Source organism: Silurus meridionalis, chromosome 25 (assembly GCF_014805685.1).
Source record: "Silurus meridionalis isolate SWU-2019-XX chromosome 25, ASM1480568v1, whole genome shotgun sequence".
NCBI lineage: Eukaryota > Metazoa > Chordata > Actinopteri > Siluriformes > Siluridae > Silurus > Silurus meridionalis.
The window spans coordinates 10,136,771-10,163,000 of NC_060908.1; the positions used below are offsets into that span (position 1 = coordinate 10,136,771).

Here is a 26,230-nt window from a genome sequence, read left to right on the forward strand (position 1 = left end):
GATTTATTAGAATGTCTGACCTTAAAATGAATAAATAAATGTACGTTTTCTGTTATAGGTATAAGCATGTGCTGCATGTGAAAGTTTATAAGACTTTATACCTTTTTCAACTTGTTCACGGGCTTGCTGGTTGGTCATGCCTGGGTATGGACATACTCCCAGACTAAATGTCTCCCACAGCAGGATCCCATAGCTCCACACATCACTCTCTGAGCTGTATCTCCCTGATAGAAATTCACAGATATGCACAAGTTTTATATATAAACTGTATGGACAATAGTGACATTTAAAAAGGGGACTGTACTGTCATCACATTCTAAGAACATAATCATTAATATGGATTTGCTCCCCTCTTTGCAGCTATAAGAGCTTCCACTCTTCCTCGAACGCCTTCCAATACATTTTGGAGAGTCTCTGTGTAAATACTTGCCCATTCATCCAGTAGAGCATTTGTGAGGTCTGGCACTGATGTTGGACAAGAAGGCCTGGCTTGCAGTCTCTGTTCCAGTTTTTCCCAAAAGTGTTCGATGGGATTGAGGTCAGGGCTCTGTGCAGGCCAATCAAGTTCTTTCACAACAAACTCATCCAACCATGTTTTTATGGACCATGATTTTGCACTAGTCATTGTGAAACAGAAAATGCCTTTCCCAATCCCCACAAATTTGGAAGCATAGCAAAATGAAAGCAAAGGTTCAAACTGTCTTGGTACACTAAAGATTCTCATCAAAGATGACTCATTTCACTTTGTAACTTAAATTGAGTAACCAAGTTTTTTTTTTATATATTTACAAAATCAGAGTTGAGAGGTTCAGTAGACTATTCGTGTCATGGGGAGTTGTAGCTAAGGGTTTAAGGTGCTGGGTTCCTGACCAGAAGGTTGTTGGTTCAAGCCCTGGTATCGCCAAGCTGCCACTCTTGGGCCCTTGAGCAAGGCCCTTAACCCTCTGTGCTCCAGGGACGCGGTATCATGGCTGACCCTGCGCTCTGACCACAGCTTCCGAGCAAGCTGGGATATTTGTAGAAAATAATTTCACTGTGCTGTTATTTATATGTGACAAATGAAAGAACAAAAGATGTCAAGATGTCAAGAACACAAACTGCTCGTTAATGATAACTGGAATGTTTCGGGAAGCGTCTTAGGCTCTTTTGACCTGATGGCCTGCAAAATGGAGTAGTACTCCTATAAGACATCATCTCCAGGATGCTGTCTTATAGGAATACATTTATTTCAATAAATTTATTTCTCAGAAAGTTTGTTTAACTAACTTAATTAACAAAGATTAAAATAGATATGAATGAACGCACAGACAGCACCTCTGATCTAAAGATAGGACTGTTAAATATTAGATCTCTTACGGCAAAGGCACTGATACTATAAATATTGTATAGAAATACAATTTTTACCGATCAGGAGTTTAATGTACTGTGTTTTACAGAAACGTGGATTAAACCAAATAAATATCTAGCATTAAATCAAGCTAGGGTTGCACAAGTCAGTGCACTCTTAGTGACGTCCCAAGCACGGAGAAATGGGGATGGTTGCGTTATGAAGGGCATCCAGTGTAAAACGTGCCAAATCAAATATGCGGATCACAAATCAGAATTTCATGCTGGATCGGTCGAGACCTGGGTTACCAACAACTGCCACAGGTATTGTTAGCCAACAGGGAACGGTAGAAATTGGGCTACTGCTGGTACTTGTTGGTACCTTGACTGGTAAAGGGAGAGAGGTAGCTGATATGATGGAGAGGAGAAAGGTAGATATGTTGTGTGCTCAGGAGACCAAGTGGAAAGGAAGTAAGGCCAGAAACATTGGAGAAGGGTTTAAAATGTTCTATTGTGGTGTGGATGGAAAGAGAAATGGTGTAGGGGTGATTCTGAAAAAAGAGTACAGTAAGAGTGCAGTGGAGGTGAAGAGAGTTTCTGATAGGGTAAAGAATGTGAAGCTGGAAGTTGAAGGGGTGATGATAAATGTCATCAATGCTCCACAAGTGGGCTGTGAGATGAAAGAGAAGGAAAAATTCTGGAGTGAGTGAAGTGGTAGATAGTGTACCTAAGAATGAACGATTAGTGATTGGGGCAGACTTTAATGGGCATGTAGGTGAAGGGAACAGAGGTGATGAGTAGGTGATGAGGAGGTGATGGGTAGGTATGGCCTTAAGAAGAGGAATGTGGAAGGGCAGAAGGTGGTAGATTTTGCTAAAAGGATGGAAATGGCAGTGGTGAATACGTATTTTAAGAAGAAGGAGCATCAAAGGGTTACGTATAAGAGTGGAGGAAGGTGCACACAGGTGGACTATGTTCTATGTACAGGGTTCCTACAGGTTTCTTCAAGTTAAATTCAAGTCTTTTTAAGACCTTTTTAAGACCATTTATATAAAAAATTAATACCTAGTTCACGTCCCTACCAGCAAAGAAAAACAAAATCCTTGAACTTGTGTTCATTTATTTTTCAAGTGTGGAATGGGTAAAAGATAAGCCAAGCAGTGTGAAAAATAAAAACATTTCAGTAGGCCACAAGAAAGTTTGCCGAACAATGTTAAGTTGTTTTTTTAACATGAGCTAGCTACTTATTCCATGCTGGGAATATGGGGAACTGAGAGGAACAATAAACATCGAAAATCAGAACTCAACAATAAATGAAATTAAATTAAGAAACACAGTCAACTACTGCTCAGCGTGATCTTTCTGGAAAAGGTCGAAGAATTTCCAATTCACACTGGGCCCATCCATTGAAATTAACACCAAGTCCATCCATACAGTTCAGTCTGTCCATACATTCCTGAGAAAAAAAGGGTTGCATTTGATTACTCAAATAAGAGGACTGGATGAGCACATATTGTTAAGGGAAATAACTAATTGGTCATGTAATATTGCAGTTACAGAAGAGTATATGCACACAAGTTGAGTCTATCAATATAAATTGATGAGCTTTTAAAGTAAAAAATGATTATCCTTACTTTGAGATGCGACAGCAGGTCTTGTGCAGTGGAATGTCCCATAAACTGAGAGCCCAGATATCTGGACTGAACCTGTCCCTCGTTCCAGAAGCGGACGTGCACATCCAGTTGTTTGTTTTTCGTAGTCGCGTTGAAACTCTCATCAAACATAAGAACGAACGTCGATTTGTTGATTTTGGACAACAGTTCTTCTTTGATGTGGATAGCTAAACCAAACTTGGCTATGTAAGCTGTTTTGTTGTGACTGCAAGTAAACATTTTAGCGATGTTGGAGTCACGGAACATGCACTTGAAAAGCTCTGAGATACCCTAATTTCCATTGTAGGACTGGTGTTTAGCGATTGGGTTAAGAGTCCACAACACCTCGGCTTTCATTGTTGGTGTGGACCCAAAAGCTGTGCACAGTTGCACTCTAGTTGCGGCCATAGCTAGAGGGTCTGCAGCGCTAGCAGCAAGCTGGCTAACATTAGCTCCTGTTGCCACTTCAGGCACATTAGAAGATAGCTGGCTAACATTAGTTGGTTGAAACACGCAGGCTATGGAAGGAGTTTGGTTTTGTCCATTGAGAGCGTTATGTGCTTGGACGACTTGGCATGAGACTCTAATGCCTTCATTCCCATTGTACCTAGCTCAATCTTTTTTTTGCATATGGTGCAAAACGCCTCAAAAAACGTTGTTGTCCACTGGTTTTAACCAATGACGAAAAGAGTTTTTATCCAGCCACGCTTCATTAAATTTACATTTCCCCATAACCTCGGAATGAAATTGGTAGCTAGCTAATGTAAAAACAAACTTAAAAAAAATCAAACTGCGTGCGTCAGTCAACCTTTCCTGTGGAATGCTGAGATTTTCAATGATTTCTCACGCTTCTCCTTTGCTTGTTGTGTTGTGTTGTCTATGGCTGTAGTGTCGTAACGCGTGATCTTCCTTTACTGAAGGCATCACGTGTTCGCAGTATTTTGTACGGTGACCCGGGGCTGCGTTGCGTTCTCAATTATTGGTTCCGCCACTCTTTTATACTATGTCATTCAATCAAAATAATCGTGGTTGACAAATTAAACTTTTGAGGAAAATTACAATATGGAGAAGTTACATACAGCACAATTTTTAAGACCCAGACATCAAAATTCAAGACTTTATAAAGACTTAAGGTATTATTTCCAAATGAATAAATTGAATGCTTTTAAGACTTTTTAAGACCCCGCGGGAACCCTGTATGTAGGAGATGCAACTTGGAGATTGTAGACTGAAGGGTGTTGGCAATGGCCAGTGTAGCTAGACAGCATGAGTGAGGACTTAAAAGAAGAATAAGATGGTGAAAACTATTGTTGGGACAGGGGCTCAGTGGTGGTAAAGAGGTGTTAGATAATTAGGTAACTACTGCAGAAGTGATATGGGAGACAGCTAGAAAGGTACTTGGTGTGACCTCTGGAAAGAGAAATTAAGACAAAGAGATGTGGTGGTGGAGGAAAGCATAAGGAGAACCTGAAGGAGATTGGAGACTGTAAGGTGTTGGCAGGGGACAGTGTAGCTAGACAAGGGGGACAGCTAAAAAGGTACTTGGTGTGACATCTGGAAATAGAAAGGAAGACAAAGAGATGTGGTGGTGGAATGAGGAAGTGCAGGAGAGCAGAAGGAGAAAGAGGTTGGCAAAACAACATTGGGATTAACATAGTGATGAGAAAAGTATGCAGGAGTACAAGGAGATGTGGCAGTAGTTGAAGAGGGATGTGGCAAAAGCCAAAGAAAAGGCATATGAGGAGCTGTATGAGAAGTTGGACACTAAGGAAGGAGATAAGGATTTATACATATTGGCCAGGCAGAGGGACCAAGCTGGGAAGGATGTGCTGCAAGTTAGAGCAATAAAGGGTGGAGATGGAAATATGTTGACTAGTGAGGAGAGTGTGTTGAGAAGATGGAGGGAGTATTTTGAGCAGCTGATGAACAAGAAAAATGAAAGAGAGAAAGAATGTTGGATGGTGTGGAGATGGTGAAACAGCAAGTGCATAGGATTAGTAAGGAGGTAGTGAGAGCAACGATTAAGAGGATGAACATTGGAAAGTCGGTTGGACCAGATGACATACCAATTGAAGCGTGGAGATATTTAGAAGAGATGGCAGTGGAGTTTTTAACCAGGTTTTTTAACCAAGATTTTGGAAGGTGTGAGGATGCCTGAGGAATGGAGGAGGAGTGTGCTGGTACTGATCTTTAAGAATAAGGGAGATGTTCAGACCTGCAGTAACTACAGGGGAAATAAGTTGATCAGTCACACCATGAAGTTATGGAAAAGAGTAGTGGAAGCCAGGCTGAGAGTAGAGGTGACCATCTGTGATCAACAGTATGGTTTCATGCCGAGGAAGAGCACCACAGACGCGTTATTTTCTTTGAGAATGTTGATGGAGAAGTATAGAGATGGTCAGAAGGAGCTGCATTGTGTGAGTTGTTGATTGTATGAGGAAGTCAGGTGTGTCAGAGAAGTATGTGAGGGTGGTGCAGGACAGTGAGGACAGTGTGACAGCAGTGAAGTGTGCAGTAGGAACGACAGACTGGTTCAAGGTGGAGTTTTGACCGCATCAAGGACCGGCCCTGAGCCCTTTCCTGTTTGCAGTGGTGATGGACAGTTTGAAGTACGAGGTCGGACAGGAGTCTCCCTGGACTATGTTGTTTGTGGATGATATTGTGATTTGTGGTAAGAGTAGGGAGCAGATTGAGAAGAGCCTGGAAAGTTGGAGGTAAGTGCTGGAGAGAAGGGGAATGAAAATCAGTAGGAGTAAGACAGAGTACATGTGTGTGAATGAGAGGGAGGGCAGTGAAGTGGTGCGGTTGCAGGGAAGAAGAGGTGGAGAAGGTGGAGGAGTTCAGGTACCTTGGGTCAACAGTGATAAGTAATGAAGAGTGTGTTAGAGAGTGTGTTAGAGAAGTGAAAAAAAGAGTGCAGGCAGGGTGGAGTGGGTGAAGAAGAGTGGCAGGAGTGATTTGTGATAGAAGGGTATCTGCAAGAGCAAGAGGGAATGTTTATAGGACTGTGGTGAGGCCTGCGATGTTGTATGGTTTAGAGATAGTGCCACTGAGTAAAAGACAGGAGGCAGAGCTGGAGGTAGCAGAGCTGATGATGTTAAGGTTTTTGATGGGAGTGACAAGGATGGACAGGATTAGAAATAAGTTAATTAGGGGGTCAGCGCATGTAAGAAGTTTTGGAGACAAGGTGAGGGAGGCGAGATTAAGATGGTCTGGACATGTGCAGAGGAGGGACATGGGTTATATCGGCAGAAGAGTGCTAAAGATGGAGCCGCCAGAAAGAAGGAAAAGAGGAAGGCCAAGAAGAAGGTTTATAGATGTGGTGAGGGAAGACATGCAGTTAGTTGGTTTGAATGAGGCAGATGTAGAGGAAAGGGGGTATGGAGACAGATGATCCGCTGTGGCGACCCTTAATGGGAAAAACCGAAAAGAGAAGTCCTCCTGTGTATTGTTACATACACCAGCTAAATCTAAATGGCAGAGGCAGTGGTGTCGCAGTTATTTATAATAATAAGCTAAGCATCAAACAAAAAACTAAACACAAATGTGACACTTTCAAAGTTCTTTACACCAAAATAACCTATTTAGCTTCCAAAAATAAGTCGTCAGTTGATTTATTAGACTTATTAGACTAGTTATTAGACAAGTCATTATTTATAGACCACAAGGGCCCCATTTAGATTTTCTAGTAGAACTTATTTGTTGGTGACTTTATTCATTTTGATAATCAGGAAGACCCCTTAAAAACTGCGGTTGTGTTCATTCTAGATTCAGTAGGGATTAATTAGAATGTTATAGGACCCACTCATACAGTCATTTCGGAAATGCTTAACTTTTTCCACATTTAGTTATATTACAGCCTCATTCCAAAATGGATTAAATGTATTATTTTCCTTCAAAATGCTACAAACAATACCCTGGTAATGGCAACATGAAAGAAGTTTGTTTGAAATCTTTGCAAATTTAGTAAAAATAAAAAATGGCCTGTGTCATGACACTCAAAATTCCAATAATCACCTATGAGGACTAGACTCACAGGTTTAACATAGTGGCTCTGGAAGTCTGTTTTTAGAGATTCTGCTCCTTGAAGGCAAAGATAGAAAGAATGAGGAGGAGTTTCATTCTGCAGGCCATTCGGTGTAGACTTCTCACTTTTCCTTTGTTGCAGAATTTTGCACTATTGCAATGTAACCTTTAACTTTGAACTGGCACAGCAGAGTGTTACTTCAATACCAGCACATTACACATACGCGCGCGCAAATATATACATATACACACATATACACAATATGCAATATGGGGAGGAAGAAAGATCTTGAAAAGCGTGAAATCATGCAATGTCTTGCTAAAGGTATGGAAACAATTGATATATCTCAGAAACTGAAAAGTGATCATCGAACTACCAAAATGATTTTTGAGAGATTTACAACACAGAACAATGCGATCAGATAAAGGCTTACTAAGAAAGTATTACTACAGTCGAACCCACTTATCTTGACCTCGGTTAACTCGCCAACTCTATTAAATTGACGTTTTTCAAGTGGAACCGCCAAATTCTCGTTTTGTCTTAGCAGTTTTTTAATCGGTTATGTCGATTATTTTATGTCGACGAACCCTAATATCTCGAGCACAAGGGGGGCACTTAACGTCGGTTATCTCGATCCGCATGACATATCACCATCTCACTACCGTGTTTTTTGCGTATATAAGACGCATCTTATAGAAAGTTTTACATACCCCTCACCCAGGGTGCATCTTATATACGCGAAAATACGGTAGTGAGACGGCACTGTGCAGCCACAGAAAAACTTGCGGAAGTGGCGGAAAAATCAATCCTTACAGACGCTACAGGTTTAGGAAACCTTTCAGAGCTGTGTCAGAGTGAAATGACTCGAGAATTTCATGTTGACACTGGTTAGCTTTTTGTAAAAACGAACTACACACCGCATGTTTTTTGTGATTTTGTGAGCGATTTTTGTGCTTGCAATGTTGGAGAATATAATAAAGGTTTGTATAGAGAATCGACGGTGGTTTGTATTGTATACTGGTAAATCTCTGCTGTTAGTTGGTGTACATATGCCTTTTGGTGTAAACAAACATGTATGTACATTTTTATAGCATGCCTTCATCAAACAAATCGCGGCAACGCCGTTGTGTAAAAAAACTCCAAAAACACGTGCATGCACATTCTCATTTATTAACGCACATCATGTACATAAAGAAATTTCAAGCACGTTAATATATTGTCCCCATATTGGTTTTCGTTTATCTCGATCATCGGTTATCTCGACGCTTTTTGCCACACCCCTACGCCGGCAACATAACCGGGTTACTTATAACTATTAAAAGGGCGGCTATGAAAAAGCATCTATACTCTAAGGATGTGGTTGAGTGTTGATTTGGACTGGAAAGTGATATGGTAGGTCACATTGAAATCCCTGATGGTGTCAATATGACCTCTGCGAGATATGTGGAGTTCCTAACAGAATCCTTTTCTGCCATGGTATAAAAAGAAGAATTGTACCTTCCAAAATAAAATTATTTTAAAAAGAGAAAAATTCATGATGTGGCCACCATCATCTCCTGACCTCAATCCTATTGAGAACCAGTGGAGTATCCTCAAAAGTAAGATCTATGAGGGCGGGCGACTCTCTGAGGCATTCTAGCATCATCATATAATATACAGGCAGAAACTATACATTGACTTACAAGTTAAATGGACAAGAGAGTTGTTAAAGTCATCTCATATAAGGGTGCATATCATGTAACTTGAAATGTAAATAATTGTTTTGTTTTAAATTGACTTATTTTTATCAAAAATGTTCTGTCCATGCAACATATACGACCGATTTTTTTGTTTTGAGTTCACTATACCCTTTGAATGGTTTAAAAGTGAATTCTGCATAATTATTTGGAACAGCATATTTTGGGATTTTTTCCAAAATGTCAATAATGCAGTTTACATTGTCAGTTCTTTTACACGTAATAACATCCACATAGTAATATTATTGTTGGAGATAAAATAAAGGGAGGGGTAGTCATTTGCATTATCATTTGGAACGCGGTGTATATGTACAGTGGTGTGAAAAAGTGTCCTGATTTCTTACACCTTAAAATTCACACTTTAATGTTTCACTTTTAATCATCAAACTAATTTTAATATTAGTAAAAGATAACACAAGTGAACACAACATGCAATTTGTAAATTAAGGTATTTATTATTGAGGGAAAACAAAATCCAAAACTACATGGCCCTGTGTGAAAAAGCCATACCAAGGCCTGAGAAATCTCTTAAATGGGACCTGCCTGACAAAGTGATGTAGACCAAAAGATCCTTAAAAGCTAGACATCATGCTGAGATCCAAAGAAATTCAAAAACAATTGAGAAAGAAAGTAAATGAGATCTATCAGTATGGAAAATGTTATAAAGCCATTTCTAAAGCTTTGGGACTCCAACAAACCACAGTGAGAGCCATTATTCACAAATGGCAAAAACAGGGAACAGTGGAGAACCTTCCCAGGAAATTACTCTTAAGAGTACAGCAGCAACTTATAAGAGGTGACAAAAGGCCCCACAACAACATACAAAGAACTGCAGGCTCACTTGCCTCAGATAAGGTCAATGATCTTGACGCCACCACTAGAAAGAGACTGGGCAAAAATGGTCTGCATGGCAGAGTTCCAAGACAAAAACCGCTGCTGAGCAAAAATAACAAAATACTCTTTAAGATTTAAAGACTATTATTAAATAAAGTGTTCAATACTTATTCCCTGTGTCATTTCACTTTATTTATTATGACTCAACTTGTATACTTAAATGTTCTTTGTATGAATTCAATATTTGGCTTGATGGCTACATCTGGTGGAAATTTTGTGTCAATAGCCCACTGATAAAAATGCTGATGTGTCAAATACTTATTTTCCCCGCTGTATATGTGTGTATGTATGTATATATGTATATATGTATATATATATATATATATATATATATATATATATATATACAGTGAGGAAAATAAGTATTTGAACACCCTGCTATTTTGCAAGTTCTCCCACTTCATGGAGGGGTCTGAAATTGTCATCGTAGGTGCATGTCCACTGTGAGAGACATAATCGAAAAAAAAAAAAAAATCCAGAAATTACAATATATGATTTTTAAACTATTTGTATGATACAGCTGCAAATATGTATTTGAACACCTGTCTATCAGCTAGAACTCTGACCCTCAAAGACCTGTTAGTCTGCCTTTTAAATGTCCACCTCCACTACATTTATTATCCTAAATTAGATGCACCTGTTTGAGGTCGTTAGCTGCATAAAGACACCTGTCCACTCCATACAATCAGTAAGAATCCAAATACTAACATGGCCAAGACCAAAGAGCTGTCCAAAGACACTAGAGACAAAATTGTACACCTCCACAAGGCTGGAAAGGGCTACGGGGAAATTTGCCGAGCAGCTTGGTGAAAAAAGGTCCACTGTTGGAGCAATCATTAGAAAATGGAAGAAGCTAAACATGACTGTCAATCTCCCTCGGACTGGGGCTCCATGCAAGATCTCACCTTGTGGGGTCTCAATGATCCTAAGGAAGGTGAGAAATTAGCCCAGAACTACACAGGAGGAGCTGGTCAATGACCTGAAAAGAGCTGGGACCACCGTTTCCAAGGTTACTGTTGGTAATACACTAAGATGTCATTGTTTGAAATCATGCATGGCACGGAAGGTTCCCCTGCTTAAACCAGCACATGTCCAGGCACGTCTTAAGTTTGCCAATGACCATTCGGATGATCCAGAGGAGTCATGGGAGAAAGTCATTTGGTCAGATGAAACCTAAATAGAACTTTTGGGTCATAATTTCACTAAACGTGTTTGAAGGAAGAAGAATGATGAGTACCATCCCAAGAACACCATCCCTACTGTGAAGCATGGGGTGGTAGCATCATCTTTGGGGTGTTTTTCTGCACATGGGACAGGGCGACTTCACAGTATTAAGGAGAGGATGACAGGGGCCATGTATTGCGAGATTTTGGGGAACAACCTCCATCCCTCAGTTAGAGCATTGAAGATGGGTCGAGGCTGGGTCTTCCAACATGACAATGACCACAGCCAGGATAACCAAGGAGTGGCTCTGTAAGAAGCATATCAAGGTTCTGGCATGGCCTAGCCAGTCTCCAGACCTAAACCAAATAGAGAATCTTTGGAGGGAGCTCAAACTCCGTTTTTCTTAGCGACAGGCCAGAAACCTGACTGATCTAGAGAAGATCTGTGTGGAGGAGTGGGCCAAAATCCCTCCTGCAGTGTGTGCAAACCTGGTGAAAAACTATAGAAAACATTTGACCTCTGTAATCGCAAACAAAGGCTACTGTACCAAATATTAACATTGACTTTCTCAGGTGTTCAAATACTTATTTGCAGCTGTATCATACAAATAAATAGTAAAAAAAAAAATCATACATTGTGATTTCTGGATTTTTTTTTTTAGATTATGTCTCTCACAGTGGACATGCACCTACGATGACAATTTCAGACCCCTCCATGATTTCTAAGTGGGAGAACTTGCAAATACTTAGGGTGTTCAAATACTTATTTTCCTCACTGTGTATTACATGTTGGACAGTCTAAAAAAAGCATTTCCCTACATGTCGTACCCTGTATAAATGTGTATGTGTAATATGTATAATATAGAATTATACCTAAATATGGTATTAGCTTCCATTGCTATGGTGACAATACACAGTTCCTTGTATCAGCAAAGCCAGATGAGAGAGACTAGCTTAACAATGTAGAGGAGTGTGCCTTATAACTTTCTTCTGCGTAACTTGGATAAGACAGAAGTATTTGTACCAGGTCCACATGCAGCTAGAAGTAAACTTTCAGATTACGTAGCATGGATGGTCTTTCTGTCTCAGTGTGTACAGCAGTAAAAGACCTTGGTGTGATTATTGATCCTAGTCTGTTATTTGAAGCTCATGTGAATAACATCACCAGGATAGCCTTCTTTCACCTTAAAAGTATTGCTAAAATTTGAAATATAATGTTACAGGATGCAGAAAAACTAGTTCATGCTTTTGTTACATCAATATTAGACTATTGTAATGCTTTGCTCTCTGGATATTCTAGTAAGTGCATACATTAGCTTTAGTTTGCAACAATTAGAGTCCTTACAAGAACCAGGAAATATGACCACATCAACCCTGTTTTAATAAATCTACACTGGCTCCCAATTAAATCTCAATGACATATTCTTTCTCAAAGAAAACAGAAATCTGTTTTTGGTTGCTTGCATCAAGGTCATATCTTTACTGTCTTTCTAACAGTATACTGTTACATACTGTATACTGTAGTCAGCATACTTCAACAAAGGACAAACTACATCCAACAAGAGGAATCTGTCAGAAAGGGATGCAAAACGTTTGGTGCCTACAGCAAAAATCTTGGACTGTAGACAATGTGAAACATATTAATGTTCCCCGATGAGTCCACCTTCACTGACTTTTCCACATCAACAGGCAAACTTTTTTGCAATGTACTCCGCCCAAAAACCACACAGCTGCATGCAGCAGTAGAGAGGGGGCAGGGTTTCAAATGACGTTGAGTTAGGGGGGGTTGTTTGGATCTCACAGCAACCCCAAAATTTTGCAATTGGTATCTGGGCCTCCACATGGGTATTGGGCAGGTGTGTCCCCATAGTGAAAAGACAGCAGCAAAGCCAGCCTGCCTGATACTGAAGACTAAAGAAAAAAGACTTCAGAAATTTCCCCACAAAGGGATGAATAAACATATATCCCATCTTAAAAAGAAGTGAGACAACTTTTGGGCTGGCCAATAAATCACCAGCCTTCTGACTAATAAAAAAAAAAAAAAAAAGCACATGACCCCTGGATTAATTGGCTTTTTTTTTTTGTTTTTTTACATTTCCAGATTAATCTTAATTTTGCAATTATCAAAGTGTGACAGTTTTTTTTTCTGCCATTATTGCTTTCAAGGAAAATTTGGGGACTACACAGAGCAGTAATGTAACCCAGCCATTAGGGAGGCACAAGCCAGTGCATTCTTAGTGCCGGTCCCAAGCCCGGGTAAATGGGGAGGGTTGCGTTAGGAAGGGCATCCAGCGTAAAACATGTGCCAAATCAAAGATGCGGATCACAAATGAGAATTCCATACCGGATCGGTCGAGGCCCGGGTTAACAACGACCGCCACAGGTATCGTTAGCCGACAGGGTACCGGTGGAAATTGGGCTACTGTTGGCCGAAGGAGGAGAAGGAGAGGAGGAAGACGTCTACAGAGACGGCAGGGAAAGGAACAGTGTAGGAGAGTGGAGGTTAGGGTTGGTACTTTAAATGTTGGTACTATGACGGGAAAGGGAGAGATAGCTGATATGATGGAGAGGAGAAAGGTAGATATGCTGTGTGTTCAGGAGACCAAGTGGAAAGGAGTAAGGCCAGGAACATTGGAGGTGGATTTAAACTGTTTTATCATGGTGTGGATGGAAGAGAAATGGTGTAGGGGTGATTCTGAAGGAAGAGTACAGTAAGAGTGTAGTGGAGGTGAAGAGAGTTTCTGATAGGGTGATGATCGTGAAGGTGGAAGTTGAAGGGATGATGATAAATGTCATCAGTGCCTATGCTCCACAAGTTGGCTGTGAGATGGAGGAGAAGGAAAGATTCTGGAGTGAATTAGATGAAGTGGTAGATGGTGTACCTAGGAAAGAACGGTTGGTGATTGGGGCAGATTTTAATGGGAATGTAGGTGAAGGAACAGAGGTGACGAGGAGGTGATGGGTAGGTATGGTTTTAAGGAGAGGAATGTGGAAGGGCAGATGGTGGTAGATTTTGCTAAAAGGATGGAAATGGCAGTGGTGAACACTTATTTTAAGAAGAAGGAGGATCATAGGGTGGCGTATAAAAGTGGAGGAAGGTGCACACAGGTGGACTATGTGCTATGCAGGAGATGCAACCTGAAGGAGATTGGAGACTGTAAGGTGTTGGCAGGGGACAGTGTAGCTAGACAGCATCGGATGGTGGTCTGTAGGATGGTTTTGGGCGAAGAAGAGGAGGAGAGTGAGGACTGAAAGAAGAATAAGATGGTGGAAACTGAAGGAGGAAGAGTGTAGTGTGAGGTTCAGGGAAGAGGTCAGAGAGAGGCTCAGTGGTGTTAAGGAGGTGTTGGATGATTGGGCAACTACTGCAGGAGTGATGAGGAGGCAGCTAGAAAAGTACTTGGTGTGACATCTGGAAATAGAAAGGAAGACAAGGAGACGTGGTGGTGGAATGAGGAAGTGCAGGAGAGCATAAGGAGAAAGAGGTTGGCAAAACAGAAGTGGGATAGACAGAGTGATGAGAAAAGTAGGCAGGAGTACAAGGAGATGCGGCAGCAGGTTAAGAGGATGTGGCGAAAGCCAAGGAAAAGGCATATGAGGAGCTGTATGAGAGGTTGGACACTAAGGAAGGAGAAAAGGATTTATACAGATTGGCCAGGCAGAGGGACCGAGCTGGAAAGGATGTACTGCAAGTTAGAGCAGTAAAGGATGGAGAGGAAATGTGTTGACTAGTGAGGAGAGTGTGTTGAGAAGGTGGAGGAGTATTTTGAGCAGCTGATGAATGAGGAAAATCAGAGAGAGAAGGTTGGATGATGTGGAGTTGGTGAAGCAGGATGTAGATAGGATTAGTAAGGAGGAAGTGAGAGCAGCGATTAAGAGGATGAAGAGTGGAAAGTCGGTTGGACCAGATGACATACCGGTAGAAGCGTGGAGATGTTTAGGAGAGATGGCAGTGGGTTTTGACCAGATTGTTTAACAGGATTTTGGAAGGTGAGAAGATGCCTGAGGAATGGAGAAGGAGTGTGCTGGTACCGATCTTTAAGCATAAAGGAGATGTGCAGACCTGCAGTAACTACAGGGGAATTAAGTTGATCAGTCACACCATGAAGTTATGGGAAAGAGTAGTGGAAGCCAGGCTGAGAGAAGAGGTGACCATCTGTGAGCAACAGTATGGTTTCATGCCGAGGAAGAGCACCACAGATGCCTTATTTGCTTTGAGAATGTTGATGGAGAAGTATAGAGAAGGACAGAAGGAATTGCATTGTGTATTTGTGGATTTAGAAAGCCTACAACAGAGTGCCAAGAGAGGAGTTGTGGTATTGTATGAGGAAGTCAGGTGTGTCAGAGAAGTATGTGAGGGTGGTGCAGGACATGTATGAGGACAGTGTGACAGCAGTGAAGTGTGCAGTAGGTACGACAGACTGGTTTAGGGTGAAGGTTGGACTGCATCAAGGATCGGCCCTGAGCCCTTTCTGTTTGCAGTGGTGATGGACAGGTTGACGGACGAGGTCAGACAGGAGTCTCCCTGGACTATGATGTTTGCGGATGATATTGTGATTTGTTGTGAGAGTAGGGAGCAGGTTGAGAAGAGCCTGGAGAGGTGGAGATATGCGCTGGAGAGAAGGGGAATGAAACTCAGTAGGAGTAAGACAGAATACATGTGTGTGAATGAGAGGGAGGGCAGTGGAGTGGTGCGGTTGCAGGAGAAGAGCTTCAGAAGGTGGAGGAATTCAGGTACCTGGGGTCAACAGTGCAAAGTAATGGAGAGTGTGTTAGAAGTGAAGAAAAGAGTGCAGGCAGGGTGGAGTGGGTGGAGAAGAGTGACAGGAGTGATTTGTGATAGTAGGGTATCTGCAAAATGAAAGGAAAGTTTATAGGACTGTGGTGAGACCTGCGATGTTGTATGGATTAGAGACAGTGGCATTGAGTAAAAGACAGGAGGTGGAGCTGGAGGTAGCAGAGCTGAAGATGTTGAGGTTTTCGTTGGGAGTGACGAGGATGGATAAGATTAGAAATGAGTTTATTAGAGGGACAGCGATGTAGGATGTTTTGGTGACAAGGTGAGGGAGGCGAGATTGAGATGGTTTGGACATGTGCAGAGGAGGGACATAAATTATATTGGTAGAAGAATGCTGAGGATGGAGCCACCAGGTAGGAGGAAAAGAGGAGGCCAAGAAGGAGGTTCATGGATGTGGTGAGGAAGACATGCAGGTAGTTGGTGTAAAGAGGCAGATGTAGAGGACAGGGTGGTATGGAGACGGATGATCCGCTGTGGCGACCCCTAATGGGAGCAGCCGAAAGAAGAAGAAGAAGAAGAAGACAGAGCAGTAATGTGTATACATGAATAGGGCATGCTAATTAGTCAACAACAATGGCTAGCGGAAGAGCAGAAAAACTTAAAAAGCCTCCCGCATCATTTAAATCCAATGTACAGGAGCATTTTGGCTTCCCCGTGAAATATAATAATGGAAGAAGGGTAGTGGACAAAACTGAAGCAACATCACACTGCTTTGCCATTGACAGGATCCAAACATCAACAACTACAGCAACAGATCCTTACTGTGGCATTTAAGCGTATGGGAGAAAACGACTATTAAATCTATCGAAATGTTTATCACTGCAAACATAAGGCCATACTCTAATGGTTTTAAAATATATTGACAGTGCTTGAGCCATGCTACAAAATACCCTCACACACCCATCATGCAAGAACTAAAAAAAAAAAAAAAAGTTCTTGCGGGCTTATCTAATTCATCCTCTATTTTATTCGCCACACACGGGTGGACACAAAGAGCTACAGAAAGCTAAGTTACTGTAACTGTTCACTACATCATAGCAAAGTGGGAAATGTGAAGTCCAATGCAACAGACACAGCCCACACAAGCAAAAATCTATTGCAGGTACAGGTAAGTAGATAGAAGCAGTAGCAGAATTAAAGTTAAAGAGGCACAATACATGTAGCAATATCCCAGTCTCCACAGATAATGCCAAAAACCAATTAAATGCAGTGACAGAAGCTGGATTGGGCCACAGATATCTTGCTTTACACATGTGATAAATGTAGCATGTCAAAGGGGAATCTCAGGGAGCCAGTTATTTTTCGGTAAAACCATAGATAAAGATTTTTTGTTGTTAAAACCAAAAGTTCCGTGCTGTAAATCTTCTTGTAATAAATGGAAAGCAAATTACATTTGTCTCCTGTCCTTTTTTGCTGATCCGAAAATAGATCCAGTTCGTGACTCAAAAACCATAATGTGATCCACACTGCGAGTTTTGTGTCCCTTTGCACCACTAGTTGTGACTGATTTCTTCTCGTCAGAGCGGGAAGTTGGCTGCTGATTGTTGTGCGGTAGAAATATGTCTCAGTGGGCACATGGCTGAGCGCTGGTCTGTGAATACACACAACCACAACTCGAAAAAAGTTGTGACTGTGTGTAAAATGTAAATAAAACATTTAAATATCATAAACCCATAGTTTATTCACACTAGAACATAAAAAACATCAAACTGACAAAAGTAAAAATAAGATACTTGCAACACGTCTCAAAAGTTGTACACTTGATATACAAGAAGTACACTTCATATACACTGATCATGCATGTGCACTCTGAATGATCTGTGGCTATTCAGCCCAATATGCAACAAACTGTGGTGCACTGTATTCTGACACCTTTTAATCAGAACCACCACCTACCTACCTACAATTGCCATGATGATGAGATTATGTGCATTCATTTCACCTCTCAATGTTATGTCATAATATTATGCCTGATCGGTATACTGTATGTCTGGGAACTGAGGGGAGCAGTTGCTGAAGTTTTGGGACAGGAATTTTGCCCCATTTATGTCTCATACAGGTATCTAGCGTCTCAAGAGTCATGGGTCTTTTATGTCATATTTTTGCATCTCATGATGCGGCAAACGTTTTCAATTGGTAAAAGGTCTTACCTGTTCAGCACTTGGACTCTTCTCTTAAAAAAAAACATGCTATTAAAATAAATGCAGTACATCATTTAGCATTGAAATATGCATGGCAAGCTGTTTCTTTTTAATAACAATTACTTTTTCAGCCTTTTGCATCTATCCCAACTCTTTTGATGTTGCAGCCATCAAAATCTGAATTACACAATTTACCTTAAAATAATACATTTCCCCAGTTTAAACATTTGATGTGTTTTCTATGTTCTATTGTGGATAAAATGTCAATATATTCTATCAATGTTAAATATACATAATCTAACAGAAACTGACTATAAACAATTAATTTTATTTTTTTGTTAAACAACCCTGTGAATGAGAACTTTACACCAGCATGGTTTAATACTTCAACCATGCTGGTATAAATAAAGAAAGTGAATATAATATTTAATAATTACACAAAATCAGCACAAATGATGCACCCCCGCTTTTGAAACTCACAGCTGAAAATGACCTACCTAAATTAAAATAGTAACAGTTTCTGACAACAGTATGCTACACAATTTAGGTTTCTTTGGAAAGAAGACACTGTGGGCTTTACTATCCATCATCCAGAGTTGATATAGGTCAAAAAAAGATAAGTGGTTAACACTGAAGTGCCTTAAATATTAATTTTCTTTAAAAAAAAAAAAAAAAGTTTCCATATATAAATACATGAAATCAATCCTGTAGCAATCTAAAAAGGTAATGGGTTGAAAGCCACATGTCTCATGAGTTTATATTTTAAATAAGAATATGCAAGAATATTTTCCTCATTGCCAATCTCCAATAAAACAACTGTGAACCGAGACATGCATTCCACTTCCTGACAGATGCATCACATTTTTTGACCACTAAGAGCTTCTAAAGAGTAATAACAAGGACTTGCCCACATGGGGAGTATAAACCTCATATATTGTTAGAAACATGCACTCATTGACTACACTTTGCATCAGTCATGTTCATTCCATAATGCTACTGGCTGACAAGCTTTTGAAATGATTGGTGGTACATACCAAAACCTCACCATAAGATTCCAGCTATCTTTGACCTTTTTTTAGTGGCTGGTCACTGGACCATGTTCTACAAAAGAATGTTGCTTTTTTTAATCACCAAGGTGTAGTTTCATTTATGCGAAAATCGTTGTCACTCCCAACAAAAACCGCAACAATTTCAACTCTGCTACCTCCTGCTCCACCTCCTGTCTTTTAGTCAATCCCATTGTCTTTAATACAACCATGTCTTTAATAACCATACAACAGCGCAGGTCTCACCACAGTCCTATAAACTTTTCCTTTCACTCTTGCAGATACCCTTATATCACAAATCAATCCTGCCACTCTTCTCCACCCACTAGACCCTGTCCGCACTATTTTCTTCACTTCTCTAACACTTTGAATTACTTTAACTCATCCACCGTAACCACTTCTTCTCTTTGCAACTGCACCACTCCACTGCCCTCCCTCTTATTCACACAAATGTACTCTGTCTTACTCTTACTGACTTTCATTCCCCTTCCCTTCAGCACATACCTTTAGCTCTCCAGGCTCTTCTTAACCTGCTCCCTACCCTCACCACAAATCGCTATCATCTGCAATCATCATAGTCCACAGAGACTCCTGACCGACCTCGTCCTTCAACCTGTCCCTCACCACTGCAAACAGGAAAGGGCTCAGAGCCGATTCCTTGATGCAGTCCAAAATCCACCTTGAAACAGTCTGTCGCTTCTACTGTTACATAAACAAAGGAGTAATCATCTGAATTACAACACTATTGTTTCATTGGACCAAAAATGCTTTACCGCATGTTATTCAGTGGACCCTTATCTTTCGAAATAACAAAGGATTTATAGTATTGGATGTGTTTGTGACTCATGATTACAATCAAAGTGTAAGCATGTAATGCAGTAAGCAATGCATTTTTTTATGTATGCTGTTGCATTGTACTGCTTACAGAAATTCAGCAAATACAATCGTCATACACTTTCCGTTGAAAAACAGTGATCTAACATTGATGCTTGAGATGCTAGACCTTTAAAATCATATATAGTTCATCATGGTTACTCTCGTCCCTATTTCATTTAATTAAGGTGTTAAATGTAAACATGTTAACATTTAACACCTGCATCAAAGTGCCGTCAGGCACGTGGGCAACCAGGGAAGGACTAAGAAGTTCAAAGAAAAAATACTTGATTATGATTTGGATTAGACCTTGAACATAATGCATTCCAACATCCCTGCAGAAAGCTGCTTGAGAGACATGTAAAATATAAGGGAACAATATATTTACCATAATTAAGTGCCTCGGGTGCAGTCCACTTTATTGGAATTTGCTTGAGGCCAGAAGATGAATAAATCCCATCATCTTCCTGGCGTGACATGCCAAAGTCACTGATTTTCAAAAGGCTGTTCTCCCCCACGAGGCAGTTCCGGGCAGCTAAATCCCTATGACAGATACATCAAGAGTAAGACAGAGATGTGATTTTTTTTCTCCCTTTCCCAAAACAAATACAGATTTTACAAATGTCAATATATCCATTTACTAAATACAGTAACAAAATGTAATAGATTACACTGTGGAACTAAATGGAAAAAATAATAATAATAATTTCAACACTTAACACAAAGTACAGGAACTCTTAGCAATTTATGCTATTCTGCTGGCATCATGACATTTCTGTGTATAAAGAACCCAGGTGTGTTAAGGTGTGGAAAAAGCCTTTTAAGAGACAGGCAGAATGTCAACTGAGCAAGAGCTCCTTTTACTTAAAAAAACACGCAACAGAAACAGTACTGGGCAGGACCTTGAAGCCTAAACTAATAAAGGCTATCCAGCATGCAGAAATGTCTAACTGGGTTCTTGCCTTTCTCGCTGAAATCAGAATGACACATCACCACCAAACTCCCTTTTTTAAATGATTTCTGGACGACTATTTCCAGTGCCCCAAAGCCGAGACCAGGACTAGGTGCATCTGGGCAATTAGATCCAATAATTGCTGAATATGCTGCTAAATCGATTAACACCCTCTTTCAGTTACAGAAACAATTCATGATGTCTTACCCCCTCCGGGCGATAAACCAACATACCCTTTTGTTCCAGGTAATAATGTGTTTGTGAAATCTGTGGAATCCAAGGAAAATTAGGGATGAAGGACCTGCAGAAATAATTGGTTTCATGGGAATTGCTATTTTAACCTCCCTCTTTTACAGCTGGTTTCATGCTTTGGGATTTAAGCAGTGTAAAGGTTAATCGTGTTTTATATATATATATATATATATATATATACATACACATACACACATACATACATACATACATACACACACACACACACAGTACAGACCAAAAGTTTGGACACACCTTCTCATTCAAAGAGTTTTCTTTATTTTCATGACTATGAAAACTGTAGATTCACACTGAAGGCATTTGACCAAGAAGGAGAGAGATGGGGTGCTGCGACAGATGACCTGGCCTCCACAGTCACCGGACCTGATGTCAGCCCGCTTGAGCACTTCAGGCATTACCGCCTCAATCACAGAGGAAACGCCCACTCCCAACCAGCTGCACGGATATGGCGTATGATTTTCTGGCACTTATAAGGACACCTGAATCCTCCAGTCAGTGCCAGATTGTCTTTAGGCTTGCCCTGATCACTCTCCAGCGTATTCTGTTTTGCTTGTTTGTTCTTTTGTTTGTTCTTTGTCTCTGACCTGACCATTCTGTCCTCCGGCTTGGCTCGGCTCGGCTCGCGCTGAACGCGCTCCGGTTTCCGACTCGGCTCGCGCTGAACGCGCTCCGGTTTCCGGTTCGGCTCTGCTCTGCTCGCGCTGAACGCGCTCCGGTTTCTGGTTCGGCTCTGCTCTGCTCGCGCTGGTTCCTGGGCTTTCTTTGTTAAAAAGAAGGATAAGTCCCTACGCCCATGTATTGACTACCGGGGTCTTAACGCGATCACTATCCGGAACCGTTACCCCTTGCCGCTTATGGCCTCGGCGTTCGAGCTCCTGCATGGTGCCACGATCTTCACTAAGCTGGATCTACGCAACACGTACCACCTGGTGCGTATCAGGGAGGGGGATGAATGGAAGACCGCCTTCAATACCCCAGCCGGTCATTACGAGTACCTCGTCATGCCGTTCGGCCTAACCAACGCTCCGGCCGTCTTTCAGGCTCTGGTCAACGAGGTCCTCCGTGACATGCTCAATACATTTGTGTTTGTCTACCTGGATGATATCCTGATCTTCTCCCATTCCATGGACGAACACGTCCGGCAGGTGCGTCAGGTCTTGGAGAGACTTCTCAAGAACGGGCTCTACGTAAAACCCGAGAAATGTGAGTTCCACACCTCACAAACCTCGTTCCTGGGATACCTGCTTTCGGCCGGTGATATCCGGATGGACCCTGCCAGGGTCCACGCAATCCGGGACTGGCCGACCCCCACCTCCCGCCGCCGGAATCGACTCCCGGAATCGACTCCCTGAATCGGCTTCCCGATTCAGCTCTGCACAGCTTTTCTCCCCTGCTCCTTTTGCATCTGCCTTGGATCCTATAACCTGAACTTTCTGACACCTGAACCCAATCGAGATGGTTTAGGGGTGAGCTGGACCGCAGAGTGAAGGCAAAAGGGCCAACAAGAGGCAAGCATCTCTCGGGGAACTCCTTCAAGACTGTTGGAAGACCATTTCAGGTGACTACCTCTTGAAGCTCATCAAGAGAATGCCAAGAGTGTGCAAAGCATTAATCAAAGCAAAAGGTGGCTACTTTGAAGAACCTAGAATATGACTTTTTTCAGTTGTTTTACACTTTTTTGTTATGTATATAATTCCATATATAATTCCACGTGTTAATTCATAGTTTTGATGCCTTCAGTGTGAATGTACAATTTTCATAGTCATGAAAATAAAGAAAACTCTTTGAATGAGAAGGTGTGTCCAAACTTTGTCTGTACTGTGTATATATATATATATATATATATATATATATATATATATATATATATATATATATATATATATATATATATATAGTGTGTATATATATATATACAGTGCCCTCCACAATTATTGGCACCCCTGTTTAAGATGTGGTCGTGGACTTCTAAAAATTCTCCTTTTTTTTTTTAAAACAACATAGAACCCAAATGCAAAAAAAGAGAAAAATCCAACCTTTTATTTAAGTACATTACTTTGGTGGTAAAAATCACACATTTAGAAAAAAAAAAAACTTGAAATCATGTGTGCCACAATTATTGGCACCCTGATGTTAATACTTTGTACAACCTCCTTTTGCCAACAAGACAGCACTTAATCTCCTCCTATAACATTTCACAAGATTGGAGAACACAGAGAGAGGATTTTGACCATTCTTCTTTGCACAATCTTTCTAGATCATCCAGTGTCCTGGGTCCTCTCTTATGCACTCTTCTCTTTAGCTCGCCCCACAGGTTTTCGATTGGGTTGAGGTCTGGGGACTGAGATGGCCATGGGAGGACCTTGAGTTTGTGACTGCTGAACCACTTTTGTGTAGATTTTGCCACATGTTTTGGATCATTATCCTGCTGAAAGACCCAATGACGACCCATCTTCAGCTTTCTGGCAGAGGCCATCAGGTTTTTATTTAAAATATCCTGGTACTTCAAAGCGTTCATAATGCCATGCACCCTAACAAGGTTCCCAGGGCCTTTGAAGAGAAACAGGCCCACAGCATCACAGATCCTCCACCATACTTCACGGTGGGCATGAGGTGCTTTTCGGCATACTCATCTTTTGTTTTACGCCAGACCCACTTAGAGTGTTTGTTGCCAAAAAGCTCAATCTTAGTCTCATCTGACCAAAGCACACGATCCCAGTTGAAGTCCCAGTACCGCTTAGCAAACTCCAGGCGTTTACGTTTGTGAGTGTTAGTGAGAAAAGGCTTTTTCCTTGCATGCCTCCCAAACAGCTTGTTGGCATGTAGAGGCGTCTGATGGTTGTTTTGGAGACTCTGTGACCCCAAGATGCCACTCTTTGATGCAATTCTGTGACGGTGAGCTTGGGAGATTTTTTTACTTCTCTTACCATCCTCCTCACTGTGCGTTGTGGCAAGATAAACTTGGGACCTCTTCCAGCCTTGTTTGTCACTGTTCCAGTTGTTTTAAACTTCTTAATGATTCCTCTGACTGTAGATACCGGCAAGTTAAGGCGAGTGGCTATTTTCTTGTAGCCATTGCCTGACTTATGAAGGTCGACACACATCTGCCTTACTTGAATGGTGTGTTCTCTTGTCTTTGCCATGTTGACAAATGGGTAAGAGAATTAGGCCTCTGTGTCACGTCATATTTATACCCCAGGAAACAGGAAATCATGAATTACTAATTAAAAGTCCCTAGATACCCTGACCAACCTTAGCAACTACAGAAAAATATATATAAAAAAAAAATTAAATTTTTCAGAGGAATTGTTAGGGGTGCCAATAATTGTGGGACACATGATTTCAAGTTTTTTTTTTTTTTTCTAAATGTATGATTTTTTACCACCAAAGTTATGTACTTAAATGAAAGGTTGGATTTTCTCTTTTTGCATTTGGGTTCTATGTTGTTTTAAAAAAAAGGAGAATTTTTAGAAGTCCACGACCACATCTTAAACAGGGGTGCCAATAATTGTGGAGGGCACTGTATATATATATATATATATATATATATATATATATATATATATATATATTGTATGTCTACATTACAGGCAGAGATACAGTTGAGTGAGGATGCAGGAGGATAAAAGCAACCATGCCCAAAAGAAGTACACATCTATGTTATCTGCGATGCAACAATCCTCCTCTGCTAAATGATAGCTTGTCCCAGAGTTTAATCTAGTTATTCAACCTGCCCACACTCTCGCACATCTACATATAATACTCTATTTATTAGCCTAGCTGATAACAGATGAAATCTGGGGGATTTGGGGGTCAGCCAAGACCACAAAACCATATTGTTGTTGGGTTCAAAACCTCTATGGTTTCTGGACTGTTTTGCAAACTGTCTCTAAAAGATTCGATATTACTTTAGTTTTAAGAATGGCCTTTAACAATTTTTTAATTGTTCATCATGTACTGATATGTAACTTAATGGTCTCATAGTGATCACAGTGGTCCATATAGCATCCTCTCAGTCAACAAACATTTTATATAATTCAAACATTTCCTGGTGTCTGTGTGACTTATATTCCTGGATCTAAACAACTTCTGTCTATGTATCTGAAGTACAATTGTTAGCCCACTATGAGACAGTGAGAAGTGCAGAGGGGAGTATTTAAAATATAGTGTTTGTCTCCTGAACAATCTGCATGCTTAAAGAAGCAAAAAGCATAAGGGGGGGGCCCTACTTTAGGTTCTCGCTGGGCCAAGCAGTCTGTTAGGGATTCAGGAAAAAATGATCAAATATAATGTTTGATTACTGCCTGCAAACAATAAAGCTATATGTAATCATATGCCTAATGTAGATCCAAGTATCTGTAACTATGGTTTTAAAAAAAAAAACACTGGGCTTTCGTTTCAGTGCACGTCTAACAAACGCAATCTTTTTTACTTGCGGAACATAGTTAAAATCTGAGTTCCCACAGGAAAGTATTAAGTGGCGGTTAGGTTTGGTTTGCCAGGAATAGTAAAATTTTAATTTAAGCTAAGAGTAAAATAAAGTTGGTTTCAGAAAGCATACTTTGAAACATTAAATAGCCATCAAAATGGCAATACAATTTAAAAAGCCAGAAGAAATACCATATTCTATGAATGTAACCAAGATCTCAATTGTAAATAGGGACAGACAAAGGAGCATGTCAGAGAAAGAGAAAGGCAGGGAGGAATTAATGTGTGTGTAAGATCAAAACACTAAGAGAAGCAAGCATCTATGTCAGGGGTGGCCAACCCGCGGCTCGCGAGCCGCATGCGGCTCTTTGGCCGGTTTCATGCGGCTCTTACGTTCATATCGATTTTTGTGTGTTTGATTTTTAATGTGCGTGTTCGCTTTGCTTACGTTCAATACGGTATTTTTAAGACTTAAATGAGCTTGCCCCTACTGGGAAACTTTGCGGTATATCAGACCTTGGCATGAGGCCAATCATAAATTACAGGGATGCACCGAGAATTTTCGGAAATCCCTAAATCACCGAAACAACACGGCAGAAACACAATTGTAATGACGCAATAAAAAAGCGCAGCCAGCAGACGGTTATCTGGATAAGAGCAACATGTCTGCGGTGTGTGGAGAGCGATTTGCAAAATATGCAATGCTGAAATTTCAAGAGGGGGTGTATCTGCAAAGAGTTTCTCCAAGTCGGGTTTAATTTATCACCTGTAATCCAAACATCCAGATTGCCTGGATATGAGAAGAACACGGCGCAGAAAAGTAGTCAATCCGAGCATGCGGACGTTTTTTTGAAAAGGCAGGACAGTTTTCCAGTGATGGTGCCAAGGCAAAAGGTATAACACAAAAAATTATGGATTTCA

At 40.8% G+C, this 26,230-nt stretch overlaps 1 protein-coding gene across 4 annotated transcripts in view; it reads right to left on the reverse strand.

Moving 5' to 3' along the window:
- The window catches only part of fer (fer (fps/fes related) tyrosine kinase), a 75,639-nt gene that overhangs the window by 1,900 nt on the left and 47,509 nt on the right, over positions 1-26,230 (reverse strand). For all 4 annotated transcript variants that reach the window (XM_046838731.1, XM_046838730.1, XM_046838732.1 and 1 more), the window contains 2 exons: positions 20,045-20,199; positions 102-224 (listed from right to left, as the gene is read on the reverse strand). In XM_046838731.1, the coding sequence (XP_046694687.1) occupies positions 102-224; positions 20,045-20,199 (278 nt within the window). The remainder of the gene's footprint in view (positions 1-101; positions 225-20,044; positions 20,200-26,230) is intronic.